This window comes from Lepidothrix coronata, unplaced genomic scaffold (assembly GCF_001604755.1).
Source record: "Lepidothrix coronata isolate B3197 unplaced genomic scaffold, Lepidothrix_coronata-1.0 Scaffold102, whole genome shotgun sequence".
Lineage (NCBI taxonomy): Eukaryota > Metazoa > Chordata > Aves > Passeriformes > Pipridae > Lepidothrix > Lepidothrix coronata.
The window spans coordinates 2,955,513-2,969,970 of NW_016690282.1; the positions used below are offsets into that span (position 1 = coordinate 2,955,513).

The 14,458-nt window shown below is 42.6% G+C and overlaps 1 protein-coding gene across 1 annotated transcript in view; it reads left to right on the forward strand.

The window, feature by feature from the left end:
- The window catches only part of SYN3 (synapsin III), a 205,202-nt gene that overhangs the window by 169,139 nt on the left and 21,605 nt on the right, over positions 1 to 14,458 (forward strand). Inside the window, exons 9-10 of the mRNA XM_017823373.1 lie at positions 8,168 to 8,310; positions 13,546 to 13,620. Coding sequence (XP_017678862.1) covers positions 8,168 to 8,310; positions 13,546 to 13,620 — 218 coding nt within the window. The remainder of the gene's footprint in view (positions 1 to 8,167; positions 8,311 to 13,545; positions 13,621 to 14,458) is intronic.

The following is a 14,458-nucleotide window of genomic DNA, read 5'->3' on the forward strand; positions in this document are numbered from 1 at the left end:
CTCTTGAGACCCCGCAAGCCTGGATCTCTCTGACTGCTCTGCCATTTCACCTGTAATGTGGGGAGAGCTTCATGTCTCATGCACCGAGGACCCTCAGTGGCTACAGAAATGAGGGCAGAATCAGAGATAAGTACCCCAGTCTTAACAACGCTTCCAGACAAAGCTCTCAGCAGAACATTTAGCTATTGTCTTCTGCACCACACACCAGATCTTCTTCTACATCTCACTTTCTCTCGCATTTTATTTTTTAATGATGTGGATTTTTGCTGTCACAAGTTACGGAGGAAGAGAGTTTCTATTCAAATTCCAGGCACAATTGTATTCAGCAGTACAAGGGGGGTACGTAGGAAGTCATTCCAGATGAAGATAGGCTAACAGCCAGCATCTTAGAAGAAAGAATTGGTCTGAGGCCAAGTTTACTTTAGTCCATTACGAAATTAGTGACTACTAGCAAGGTCTGGATGTGGATCTGGGCACAGAGTTTCAACACTGCTCTGTTCAGTAGATGGGGAAGGTACAGGAAGCAAGAGTTGTTGACCTTACAGTTTTAGTTTGGGCCCTTCTCCAGCCACAAGCAGCCTGAAGGAAAGTTGGGACGAATTAAATTTTCTTGAAGTCCCACTGCATTTCATTACACAGAGCAAAAAGAGAAGAAAGAGAAAATAAAATAAAGAATAAGTCAGTTGGCTTAAAAGACGAGTAACAAGAATTTTTTTCATGTTGTTTTTAAAACAATAGGTTTCAAGCCCAAGTGGAATGGACAAAAAAAAACCACAGAAAACATCATGAGAAATACAGAGAAGCAGAACTATGGGTATACTAGAAAAGTAACACCTGTAGGTTAAAAAAAAAATCAAACCTACAGTCAAGTAATTCAGAAGAGGAAAGTTTCCGGGAGACATTATTGTGGTTTTAACCATCATAATGTAAAAGTAATAAGCAGTGATGATAAGGAGATTACAGAGAGCTAAAGGATTCCTTTGCGTTGGTCTTCAGAAGTAGAAATGATAGCAGGAAATATCAGATCTTTAGCTGTAAAACATACGTAATGTGAAAAGAGAGAGGTTTGCTTTTGATTTGATGAATGTAACAAAGTAAATGTTAATACAGCACCTGAATCAGGTCATCTTTTGTATTAAAGCAGTGACTGGAGAAACAAAGGATAAAATAACCAACCTATTAGCCAAAGTACACATGTGAGTATTAAAAATAGTACTTACTGCAACAAATGTTGCCAAGATAGCGAGCCATGTATTTGTACCTGCAATGAGTGCTTCAAAGGATGTAAGCATTCAGATTACAATCTTATTACCAACAGAAATTGTCAAGGAAGTACTTACATTTTTTATGTTATTAATGATAAAATCACATGTAATGGGAGGCACCAAGACTTAGAAGAATGAGCAAAAATGGGAAGTCCAAGCACTGTTATTCTTTATTTGTACCGAGGCAGTGGCCAGGAGCCAGAAAAATTCTGGATGCAGAAAACGCCTCTTCCCCAAAGAGCTCCTCCATCAGCTTGCAGGGAGATTGGTGTCATTTCACAGTTTTTCTTCAGTTTCTCTGTGTTACAGACCAGAGGGATTATAATGATTACCTGATACTTACTGCTAATTCACGTTCATAAGGCTCTTGGCAGTATAAGAAGTGCTGAGTGTTTATTATTTTGCAATAATTGCTAGAAAGAGTATAATTATAATAGACTTTCATGTTGTTTGTTTTCACATAATTTTCACAAAATTCACTCACCACATTTTTTAGTCAGAGGGTTGAACAAAGAATCCTCAAAGCTAAAATAAAAATAACGATGTTAGGACTTGTACAAAACAGGCTCTATTGACTGCCTTCCCCTTAAGGGTGGGTCATCACAACCGTCTTTAGCTTGAAAGAGAAATAGTTAGTATTCAAGGTCAGAACCAGAAGGGGTAACAGTATACCGTTAGTGAAAGAAATGCTCTTGCCAAGTGATGTGTGCGTGTGAGGTGCCTGTGGAGATGAAGAAAACAAATTTGCAATAAAAGGCATCTTTTGAAATTTCCATTGAGAAATGCGGAAACAACAGCCTCTCTATTGACTTGAACAGAGACACCAGTAATAGCCTTTACCCAGAGACAGACAATCTTCTAATCTAAAAACAGAACATATGCCCCTTAGCCCCTCCCATGACCATCATTATCCTCCTTCCAAAATTTGGGGTCACTTCATATTTCAGTGGCACTGGAAGATCACAACAAGTGCTCTCTGTGTTGCTGGTCCTATCCAGTATCGATATACATAAAATATCTGCAGAAATACTGCAGACAACAGCTTAAAATGGAGTTGGCAGAGAAGGACCTTTCTCATGTACTTAAGTTGCTCAGGTTCATGGGATCAACAGTACTCAAGCAATCTTCCAGGGAAGCCATGAATGGACACTGAGAGGAGACATCCTTCCTTGTGCAGACAGAACTGTTGCTTACCCAGCAGTTCCTTAGAGGTCAAGGCAGTTTTAAGCATTGTGCCATTTGAGCCTACCCACCCCAGAAGTGATTGAGGTTCTCTGTTGTATAGGGTGAGCACTGCAGTGAGAAAGGAACAACATTTCTTCCCAGCTCTGGACCTCATCATGCCAGAGCCCACAGAAAAGAATAAAGCTCTGAGTGTGTTATTATCTGCCATTTGTGTGCTAACGTGACCCTAAAGTGCCCTAGGAACAGAGCCCAGCACTGCAAATGCACTCAAAGAGCCCCTTCACCTCTTCCTGATCAGATCATGAGAAGGAAACAACTGCCAGATCTGCAAAGAGAGGAAAAACAGTATCTGTTCATGTGATTTTATATATATTTATATTAATCTAATCTTTTTTTTTTTTTTGCTAGACTTCTTTATTTTTAGACATCTCTAATTAGGTCAGCTTAAGAGTCACCTCATGTCCCATCCTGCCCCATAATTATGAAAATACCTTCCCAGTACAAATCCTGGCTCAGATAAATTTATTACATTGTAGAAGAAAAACTTGTTGTTCATAATAATATGGTCAGAGTTATTTTCTCTCTTACTGGATGGGAAAGACTTCTCTGCTTCTTTTTTTTTCCATGGTATAAATATAGCACAAACTAAACAGAGCCACTCTGTAATGTAAAAATACTGCAAGGTTTTTATCAGGAAGGACAGCTCGTCACCTTGTCTCTCTCGAGACTGGAAATAGAATGTTCCAAAAGCGAGAGCTTTGAAAATCCAGTGTGCTAAAGAGGAAAGGAAGGGGAAAGGGCTGCCTCGGTTTGTCAAGGAACAAATATTTTCTTTTACAGAGGACAAATAATGACTTGACATGTAACATTCATTCACAACAGAGCAGCCCAATCACTGCGTTCCCACTGACTCATGAGTTAGGAGGTTCCAACTGTCTTGAAAATAGCAAAAACATCCCCATTTCTTGCACATCAGTCTGAAAGGTTTTGCTGGACACAGAAAACAGGGACTGATCCAGGGCACTGGGCACCAAAGCTGCCAAGACCTGACCTCTTTACTAGGAAGGTTTAATGCATTAAAGGTATCATCTTTAATGTGTGGGGGAATTTCAGTTTGAGGATAATAAGGAAATGCAGACTCCATTGTGTCTTTATAATTCTGAGGTGGGTCAAAGTTAGGCTTAAACTGTGCGTCAGTTGGATCAGGTATTTTCTGAGAACAGGAGTATAATCTGGGGTAAAGAAGAGACTCAGAAAACCCTCTGTGCAGAACCATTCCTGAAGACCCACTATCCCAAAATGGTAAGGTCAATACAGAAAGGCTGAGCGCAAGTTGAGATGGACAAAAAAATCACAATCTTTGTGTGGCTGCACCAGTTCCTCTGGAGGAAAACACTCAGACAGTGCATTTGCACAAGCCAACCAAGGATCAGTTGCACACCACATTGCCAAGCTCAGCCTTGGACACCTAACCTTCCAGCTGAACCTCTCTCTAACCTCAGTTTGGACACAGAAAGTGCTTCTGCAAGTCATCTCCAAAGCGGTGTGTGTTTAACCTGTAAGGCAGAGTTAACACTGGATGATGCTCAGAGAGATAAAGCTAGGGCAGCCCTTGCAGATCTTAGTGCTTAAGATAACTATGGCACTTTGGCTAACTGACTATTTTTTCACATGGCCACATAACTAATGAAAACAAAAGGGGTCTTTTGTGAAGGAATACTTTGCAGTGCCTAGGCTAAAGATGAGAAAGAAGTACCGTACCCCTGGGACCCTGGTGTCCAGGAACATCTAGGATGTACAAGATGCAGATTAGGGAACCTTGGGACAGAGGAAGCAGAAGTTTCTACCCACATCCCTCCCTGAAGGAACCTGTGCTCACTCAGATCTCAGGTGTGGCTCAGACAGTCCAGGAAATATCCATGGTGCATTTTTACCACGTACAAAATCCTGCCTTACAGAAAGGCTTCAAAAGAAGGTCTGATGTTTCTTCCTGACCTACACTTGGACTGCTCTCCAGCCAAGGGCAGAAAGGTCAGTGTTTCTTGGGCAGGCTGAGGATGGGAACAGGCACCAGCAGGTCATGTAGTATCAGCTTCCAAGATACCACCACGGGGCAAAGGGATGATCACCTCTGTGTGAGCTTGTCCCCAGAGATCCAGCCAGAGTCCCCTTTGCAATGCAGCAACAGGAAACATGCTAGGGTTTGGCCAGTGCCTGGGTTAGAGAAGAGAGCCAGAAGGGAAGCAGGAACTATCCCAGGGAGCTTTCTTACTCAGAAAAGGCATTTGTCAACACACTGGCCCAAACTCTTCACAACAGGTCACTAAAACACTACAGCAAACAGCAACTTATGGCTCCAGAATGAGTCTATTGCTGCTCAAACAGCCAGCACAGCTAAGCAAACAGGCTGCCAGGGCAGGGGCTGTGTTTGCACTTGCTGTTTGCACTCCTCTATGCAGCTAATGGGATATAGCATTTATCCTAAGAAGATTGCAAAGTAAAAGAGAGAGAGAGAGAGAGAGAAATGCCTTCGTGCTGATCTCTTTCCAACTTTTTTTATCAGTTTCATGTATTGGCCAACCTGCCATTTTAAAAGACAGATTTGTCTCTTATTAGCTAAATTGGTAACTTTGCTCTGGAATGATTTTTAATAGCCTCTTCTTAAATAATGCCCTCTGGTGTCACACTGTGTGCACACTGGCTTTGGTTATGTCTGGGATTTTTTCTCCTGTTAAGAGAATGGATATTTTATTGACATCTAAAAGGGTTACAAGGCAGGAGGAAATGAATTATACAAAATTTAAAAGTAGAAAGCTAATAAAATGGTGGACTTGATAGATAAGGCAAGAAAATAAATCTAATTTGACTGTAACTTGAGTGCTTCCTGTTTATGAAGTAATAACCGTACCCTGGACTAAACCAGCGTTAACCCAGGACACGGCTGTTATTTTGTCAAATTTGGCTGGCTCTAACAATTAACAAATGGTGGCTCAGATTTCAGCTTTGGTGTGGTGATTATTTTGATGCCTGGTGGGAAGTAAGACTGTATCTCCTAAAAGGGGACCACTGTGAGTTTCTTTCTCTGAAAACTCCATGGGAATTGCTCTGGCACAGGCCAGGGAAGATGTCAGAGCTGTTTCCTGAGGACTGCGCAGTGGTATAGTACTGTGGGAGTCGTCTTCTTTGTTTTTAATTTTTTATTTTGTGTCCTTGGTGAGTCCCCCCCTCTTTGTTAACCCAGTCAAAAATCCTCAGGCCCATTCAAGAAAACACTTTCAAGTGCTCTTCCTCTCTCCCCATAAGGAAGGGGTGATGGAGAGAAGGAAGAAAGGGACCCTTCCTTTCTTTAGCTGCTGTATTTTTGAGGAAAAATTACATGTAACAAGATGAGCTCCTTTCTAGAAATAACAATATCATCTAATTCCAGTTTGGAGAGGGAAGTTGCATCCCTTCCTTTGCCTCTGGGACAAATGTTCCTGGGCTGAGGATGCAAACATTTCAGTTGAGGCCCAAAGACATCTGTTGCACAAGCATAACACTTTGTTTTAGATCCCAAAAGTGTCCTTGTTCCAAGTAGGTCATTATATAATGGCTTTTGTATTTTCTCATTGCCAAAAGGGTCTGGGAGAATATGTTGTAACACCGTGTCAGTGCCTCCTGCCCATGCAGTCCCTCCTGCAATCATCTCATCTGGGTGGGACTTCTACTTGATGTCATTCAGCCCAGGGCAGCTCTTATCTGTGCTACAAAAATACCCAGCTCCAACACAGCCTGCATTGTTCCCCCTGGTATTTTGCAAGCCCGGGCTGTGGGTTCCCTCTTCCCACTGCCTCTGGGGGATTCCTGCCACCTCACCCTGCCCTGCCACACCACCAACATCCCCACTCAGATAGAGAAGGCAACACAGCCTAGAGCAAGGCTGCTCGTTCTGGATGCCTTATGATGGTTACTTTTACATACCCCCTTTGTGTTTGGTGGTGGGGGTTTTTTTGATACACTCCCACCCCACACATGACTGTCATATTCCTCTACTCCTTTCCCAGGCAGTTCCTGAATAGTGAGAGCACAGCCCTCACCACAGCAAGAGGGAGGAGGACTCAGGGTATTGCATTTAGCATAAGGAGAAGCAAAGACCAGGTCTTTTTTTTTATTCAGGCATCTAGAAATGGTTATGGGTCAAACTAGTTGTACTTTTCACCTTCCCCAAAACTGTTCAGTTTTTAAGAGTTTTTCTGTACCAGGATGTGGCTGAATCCTTGGCCTATGTGTAAGCTGCCATTTACAAAACTTTCTAAAGAGAGTAAAACAGGTTAGCAACAGGCTTGTCCTCTGTCCTCTAGTGAAGATGGCTCCTGCCCTCTCATGGTTGAAGGCAGATACGTAAAATCACTTGTTTGTTCTTTGCGAAGAAACACGAAATACCACTGCACATGTTTCCTTCAGCTGTATCCACACAGTCTGGCATCACCCTCCTTTAACACACACTGACACAACTGGGAAACTCATCTAGGGCAGAGACTGATTAATTGTCATGAGTGAATGGACACTTAGAAAAGCAGGGTTGCAGTCCCCAGCTGTAATCTCAAAGCATTACCAAAATACAAAGTATATGTAATAATGTAAAGAAAGTCACTCATTGCTAACCCTTTTTTACCCAGTCTTGGTCTTTTTCCAAAAATTATTCCATCCTTTCTGCATCTGTCCAGCCCTAAGGAGCAAGAACTTGCATAGGTTTTACTGATGCACCAAACAAATTTTTGCCAATACACTAAAGTCCAGGGTTAAAGATATGAGTGAGGTGAAATTATCCATTATGTTTTTGTTACCTGCTTGTTCAGTTTTGCTTTCCCAAATCAGTGAGCTTCTGTAGAGATTTGATCATATAATTAGAATTTCTAATGTTTTGGTCCTTCTTCCTTTCCTTTTTTTGTTTTTTGGGGGGGTTATTATTTTTTTGGGGTAAGATACAGAGCATTTCTCACAACAGAATACAGATCTGTGAAAAGCCATCTTCTCAGAAAAACTCCAGCTCATAGGCAACTACCCTCTCATTTCCTAGTCTGAATCAAGTCTAGCATCCAACCAGCTGTCCCACACACATGCCCATGGCCTCACACTCACACAAATCTCCCCAAGTGTCACAAGCTCTCCCAGAGACATCCTTTTCCTTCAGAGCTTGTGTCCAGTTTGGAGACCTGCACCACTTCTTAAAGAAAGCCTAGAGGGGGATAATGTGAAATGCCAGGGACCTGGTGCCTCGGGCTGGCAGACAGTCAGCTTTCATGTTGATTTCCTGGCATTGATTTCTATTTCCTGACCACCTAAAATATTCCATTTTCATCCATCCCAACATGGGAAATAGCAGTTTCAACATTTGAAGGAAGTAATGCCCCTTAAGGGATCAAATATTTTTCTGAAGCAACATGGAAGCAATGTGCATTAGCAAGAGCCATTTGGGTAAAGCTCTAGCTGCCTCCCTAGTACCAGATTTACCAGGGCTGGTGCATGAGGAAGGAGAATGGGATTGATTTGCTCTGGGTTTGGTTGGTCTGGGGAACTTCTGTCTTTAAATTACAGAGTCCCTGCTCTGTCCTCAGCTCTGTCTGTGCGGGGTTAAGCTGACATTGTGCTATTCAGGTGTGGAGATGACTTCTGCTCACAAAGTATTCCTGTTCTTTTTGCTCTTGTCTCTTTTTCACTGGATTTTGATAATCAAGGTCAAAGTTGAGAACCAGCACGACTTCCGGGACATGGCCAGCATAGTAGCCATGGCAAAAACCTATGCCACCACCGAGCCATTCATTGACTCCAAGTATGACATCCGAATCCAGAAAATTGGCAGCAACTACAAGGCTTACATGTGAGTGCATGGCTGTGCCAGGGCGAGACGGGGAGGAGACAGTGCTGTGGATGTGGCGGAGTCAGTGTCTGCTCTGGGCAGGAGTAGGAAGCTGACTTAATGTCCTTGAAGAATAGCCCTGCTGTTCTCTTCCCACCTCTGAACCCAGATTCCTCATCCCCCGATCATCTTCTCCCTTACTCATCATCAGCTCATTGTATCTGGAATGTAATTCTCTGTCTACCTGTTTCTAAGACTCAGTTAGTTCCCAATATAATGACTATGTTCTGCCATTACCTCTCCATCCTGTTGTTGAAGGGCTCCTCTTTCCCAGCAAAATCCTCCAGCTCCAAATACCCTCTAGTGGGACCTGAACCCACCCTCTTCCCACTTGGAGGGGAGGGAATAAAAAAGATTTAGCCAGCTGCAACTCATGGAGTCCTATAGTGTCCAACCCATAGCAACACCTCTGCCCAGCTGGAGATCCCAGTCCCACAATCACATGAGGACCTGAGGAGCTCACAGCACTGGGTACGAACGGCCTCAGACGGGCTGGCATGTGGGGTTTATTTGGGAGTGTTGCATGTGTACTCCTTGAGGCATGCAAAGGAGGGACAGGAGGTGAGACATTTCTGTGGGTGCCCCAAAGCTCCTCCCTGCCCTGTGGGGTAGTGAGGTGGGTGGCAGGAAGGCAATCCTCAGTGCTGGTATGCTTAAAAGTATTAAAAAGCATTCAACCAAACTTCAGTAGTCGCCAAGCTGAATTAGAGATGTAACCACATGAGTCAGTAAGACACCTGTTTCTTCTTACTGCAAACCAGTAGATGAGAAAAGCCACATAACACAGCTTCTCCAGAAGCTCCTTATCCAGCCACAAAATTCTGGACAAGTAGTCATCTCCAGCAATACATTCTTTAGGTTGCCAGATAAATTGCATATGTTACCTAACACTCACAACACTGTGAATTTTGGGTCCATGTTTACAAACCTCCAGGCCATAGTTCTGCTGAAATGTAGTTAAACAAGATCATCAAATGTACATAATCACATATTTTTCAGCTATAACTGCCTAAGATTCCCAATTGGATTCCTAGCACAGAGGTATTTAAGAAAACTAGATAATGATTGAGTCACATTCTTCATGGGAAGGACTTGTGGGACACTCGCCTACTTCATGTGATCTCAATGAGAGAAAATTTATTTTTAATCTGATCAGGTCAACAATAGCACAGTTGCCTAATATTACATTAACATCTCAGGGAGTCCAGTTCAAACTGGCCAAAGGAAAGAAGGTTTAAAATATCAATTAAAATTCCCTATTCCTGCCAACACACCCAGCCTTGGCTCCAGAGCCTGCTCCCCAACTGCCTCTAACTGAAACAAAGGCCCAGTTAGCCTGACCATATTCTCTCCTCACTTATTATTCACTCATCATGCACTCCTCCATACAGGGATCAGAAATAATACCAGACGATTGAGGAAAGAAAGCAGTCACACTAAGAGCTAATCCCACTTGGGAGTATAGCTGTGCAAACAATTGTTTGCTAAAGGGAAAACATTTTCATATGAAAACAGTCATGAACAGAAAACACCTTAATGAGAAATGAAGCTTATTAGCAAAGAAAGCAAACAGCAAAATTCATCCAGTGACTTGTTAACCCAGAAGGCTGACTTGCACTGAGAGAGCCGTTTATGGATGTGAGCTTGGGAGAGGGGTACAGTCAGTCCCATCAGGGACTGTTCCTTCTATCCCAGCATCAGACAAAATAGAAGGTTGTTTCTATGGTATAAATAAGTCCATACTATGTCCAAGGACAGAGGTGAAAGCATCCAAAATACCAGAGCTCTCACTGGTGTCCCAAATAGAAGACTCAAAATCATTAGTCATGCTAGCAAATCTCAGCCTTAAAGGCAATTCCAGCATCTGCAGTAGCGTCATACTAAGTTACTTTCTTTGATCTGTGAGCCATGGAATCTATCCAGTATTTTGATACCTTCACCCACACATATAGACTTTAAAAGCCCCTTTCCTTCTGAGAAAAGACTGTACTGAAATTCTCCAGAATATGTTTACTTTTGCACCAAGCATCTGCCAGAGGGAGGATGCTGCAGGGTGACTCATGCATTCCTCTCTGCCCCAGATGTCCAATGCACTTCCTTCCAGCCCATGACCCAAGGCTTCAGTTCAGTTTCCCATTGACTTCAGTGCAGTGACTCCCGATTTACACTGCTAACAAACACCTACTTAGCCCATGCCTTGGGCTAGTCTCAAAACAGCAGATAAGCAGCATGTGATACATGTCTAAAATTCCACCAAATGTATTTGACTGCCATCATAATATGGGTGAAGAGAAAACATGAATATGGCTCACGTTGCGGGGGAAACTGGGGCAGAAATTATGCTTCCACTCCCACTCGAACTGGGGAAAAACAGGGGGTCGTTTCCAGTTAAGACTCATGAAATGTTCACTTTGAATTAAGCCAGCAGCTGCTGACTTGAAGGCATGGGATAATCTTGCCACCAGCTCTTGGTAAAAGGGTAACACCCTTCCTTTCTAGCTTCATGAGTGTGACTTCTGACCTTGTCACCTCCAATTCAGTTCAGTGTGCTCTGCAGGAGATACCACATCAACTGTGTCTAAACTAGAGCTACTTACAGACTGAAGTGGCCCAGGTTAGACATGGTGAGTATAGGACACCAACAGCTCTTGATCTGCTAGTTTATCCACTTATCCTAAACAATGCTGAAGGTGTCTTGGTCACAAATCTGTTTGATCAACAGATCTCTAAGAGCCTAGAGTCTTTTCCTTTAGGATACCGTAGACTGTGTGGCCCCCTGATGTTTAGGATGGTTTGACTTTCATTCCCTGAGAAAAATGGGGTTTGAAGCAGGACATTCTGACAGAAAGATTTTTGTCTTCAGTCTCCTTTTTCACTTCATACAATAGAAAAATGGAAATAGAAAAGAAGCCATATGAAGAGAAGCTGAGGTCACGGTCTGTTCAGCTTGGAGGAGACTGAGGGGAGACCTCATTGCAGTCCAGAGCTTCCTCATGAGAGGAACTGGAGGGGCAGACACTGATCTCTTCTCTGTGGTGACTAGTGACAGGACCTAAAGGAATGGCCTGAAGTTGTGTCAGGGGAGATTTAGGTTGGATATCAGAAAAAATACTCTTAACCCAGAGGGTGGTTGGGCACTGGAACAGGCTCCGCAGGGAAGTGGTCACAGCACCAAGCCTGACAGAGTTCAAGAAGCATTTGGACAATGCTCTCAGGAATGTGGTGTGACTCTTGGAGATGGTCCTGTACAGGGCTAAGAGTTGGACTTGATGATCCTTGTGGGTCTTTTCCAACTCAGAATATTCTGTGATTCTGTCAGTTTGGGGGCACAGTTGACACCTGAACTGGTCAGACATGCTTGGAAGGGAATGATCTTGACAAAGGCTGTGGTGTAGGAATTTGGTGACTGATTCAGTGGGCTTCAAATAAAACTTTTCAGTTTCAAAATGGCACAATTCCCTTACAAGAAAGTTAGGAATACAGCGGAGAGATATATTTTATGTCTTATGCCCAATATTGACTGGGGATCAGAAGGCATAAACAAACCAAACAAATCACCCAATGGCTAGAGCAAAGTTCTTATTTTGGGAGCTTTGCAATGTCAAATTTCCTTGTAAAACTGTCTAGCTGTGATTTCATTTTCTTAGGGACAACACAGCTGCTTACATTTGGTATCTCAGGTACATTTTTTAAACACTGATGTCAAATTATCTTGTTGCTAATCAGACTCCAGGAGTTCCCATCAGTACTAATGGGATTCTGGATGCCATCTGCTACTGCAGGGCAATTTTCAGTTAAAAATAAATGTTAGCAAAGAGTGGTCCTTCCCATTGCAGAGCTGAAAAACATAATCCTAAAAATCCCATGTCAGAAGAGAAAGAGAGTCTGAGGGTTGAACACTGATCTTACAGGCCATCAAAGGGCTCATAACATTCAAAGTTTGAGAAGAAATCCATTCTTCTGCTTAGAAAGTAGGACAGCAAAATGGATGTTGAGTGAAGGCAACAAGGGGCAAGAGATATGGAAACACATAGTTATGCAACACAGTAATCAGCACAGTAAATGCTCCTTTGCCACCCCCTCCACTCCTTCAAATATGGTTAAAAAGAAAATTTAAATTTCACAGCAACTATACATACCCCTTTAGAAGAGAAATAGAAAAAAGCACTCCAAGGTTTCTCTCACCAGAGTAAAGGGGATTCTTAGATAGCTGGCGATAATGATCCAAGTTTATAGTCTATGAGGACTATTCCCACTGTGAATATAGTTTTGCAAGTTCAGAGTCTCTTTTGCACATCATGTTGAAAAGGTGAGAGAATTGGAAGCAAGGGCTCCCACAATCTCACATTGAAATGTTGGATCAAACCTCGTATTCCCATCATAAATCTCTACCTAAATCTTCTGCATGGAGATGCTCCCCGAATGTATCCTGTCAGCTTGTTGATTTGTCCTAGTCTGTGCACTACAGAAGGGTTATCTGTACAGCGTTGTCGCAGCAGGCTGTTCAAGGTCTGCCTTGGGCCTAAGGACAGGAAAAGAAAAATTTTCACCCCAATGGATGATGGTGAAACCCAGGACTTGCCAGAAACAGTACCTTTTTTGGAAATTAGCCATCAGCTGCAACTAATGAAACTCTGGCAATTTTACAAGTAGAAATTCTCTAAGCCCAAACACAGTGAGCCACGGACAGGTCAGTGAAAAGTCAGTGAAAAGACAGCATGATTGTATATTCTGCGACATCAGTGCAATTGAAATCAAATTTACATAGACATAGAATATCAGAGCTGACATTTGTGAAGCTGCTCAGGCAAATATTTGCCTGGAGAGTTTGTCTTCCATGGATGGAGGATGCTACCCATTGCTGAACACAAGGCTGATTATCTGGAGATCTTCTACACACAGCTCCCCCTAGGTCTGATTTATAAAGAAAGAAAGTACTCACAGAGCCTGATGTGTGCTCAGGATTCCTTGGAGGTTTCCCTGTCTAACTCCTCATTCAGCTTTTCATGAGTTTGAACAACGTATCCTGTATGGAGTGTTGTTCAGGAAGGATTTGGAAAGGCTTCTGGGAGGAAGAACCTCACCTCATCCCCTCCTGTACAAGCACAGAGTCAAGAATGAGGACTACAGTATGCGTGAGGATGGGGCAGGAGTCTATTTTCATGTTCAGGTTATGTTTTTGGTTTGTTTTCCTAGGAGGACGTCCATCTCTGGAAACTGGAAGGCAAACACAGGTTCTGCGATGCTAGAACAGATTGCAATGACAGAGAGGTAAGGAAGAGGGTTTCAAGACAGTATTAGCTATTCTTGGGTTAGAAGGGAGGAATTGTATTTCAGACTTTGGTTAATTGAGAGAACTGGTAAGTGAGGTCTCCTGGGAGGCTGGATAAAGGAGTTTAAAAGACCGAGTGTTTCCTTAAAAAATACTAAGGACACAAAGGCAAACTGTCCTATTTTGAAGAACAGACTGAAAGTACAGCTAGAAACCAACATTGCTAAATCATTAGATCTTTGGTGAATGTAGCCACAGGAAACAAGACCAGCATGCTGAGGTCAAGCACACCAGCACAAACATGTAGGGATAAAATCAGAAAGGTCAAAGCAGAAAACAAGAAGTAACAAGAAGTTATTCTAAGTACATTACTAATGAGAGACAGACTCAGAAAAGTGTTTTTCTTCTGCTTAACAGAGGAAAAAACTGTCAGCTGAAGTGCTGAAAGCACTTTTTTGCTGTAGTCTCCCAAAAGTGGACACTGTTTTATCTGAGGTCTTCTCACTGCTGAACAGAGCAGAAGGAATTCCCTCATGCATCTTACAGATATTTGCAGATGGTACTTACTTCCATATCTTCCAATCACTGTGATATTTGCTAACACTGCAAATCCATGACACTGTGGACTCATAATGTGCTTTGTTGTAACTCCCAACCCTATTCTGCAGAACTGCCATCAAGTCACTTGTTCTCGTCACTTATTCTCCATCCTATTTAAGTAGATTATTCATAAATTTATAGACTCCATAGATGACATGTAGTTACTCATCTCTCATGAATCTAAGATTTTTTTCAGATTACACCTCCAATTTGTCAGGTTCATGGTTAATTCTAACT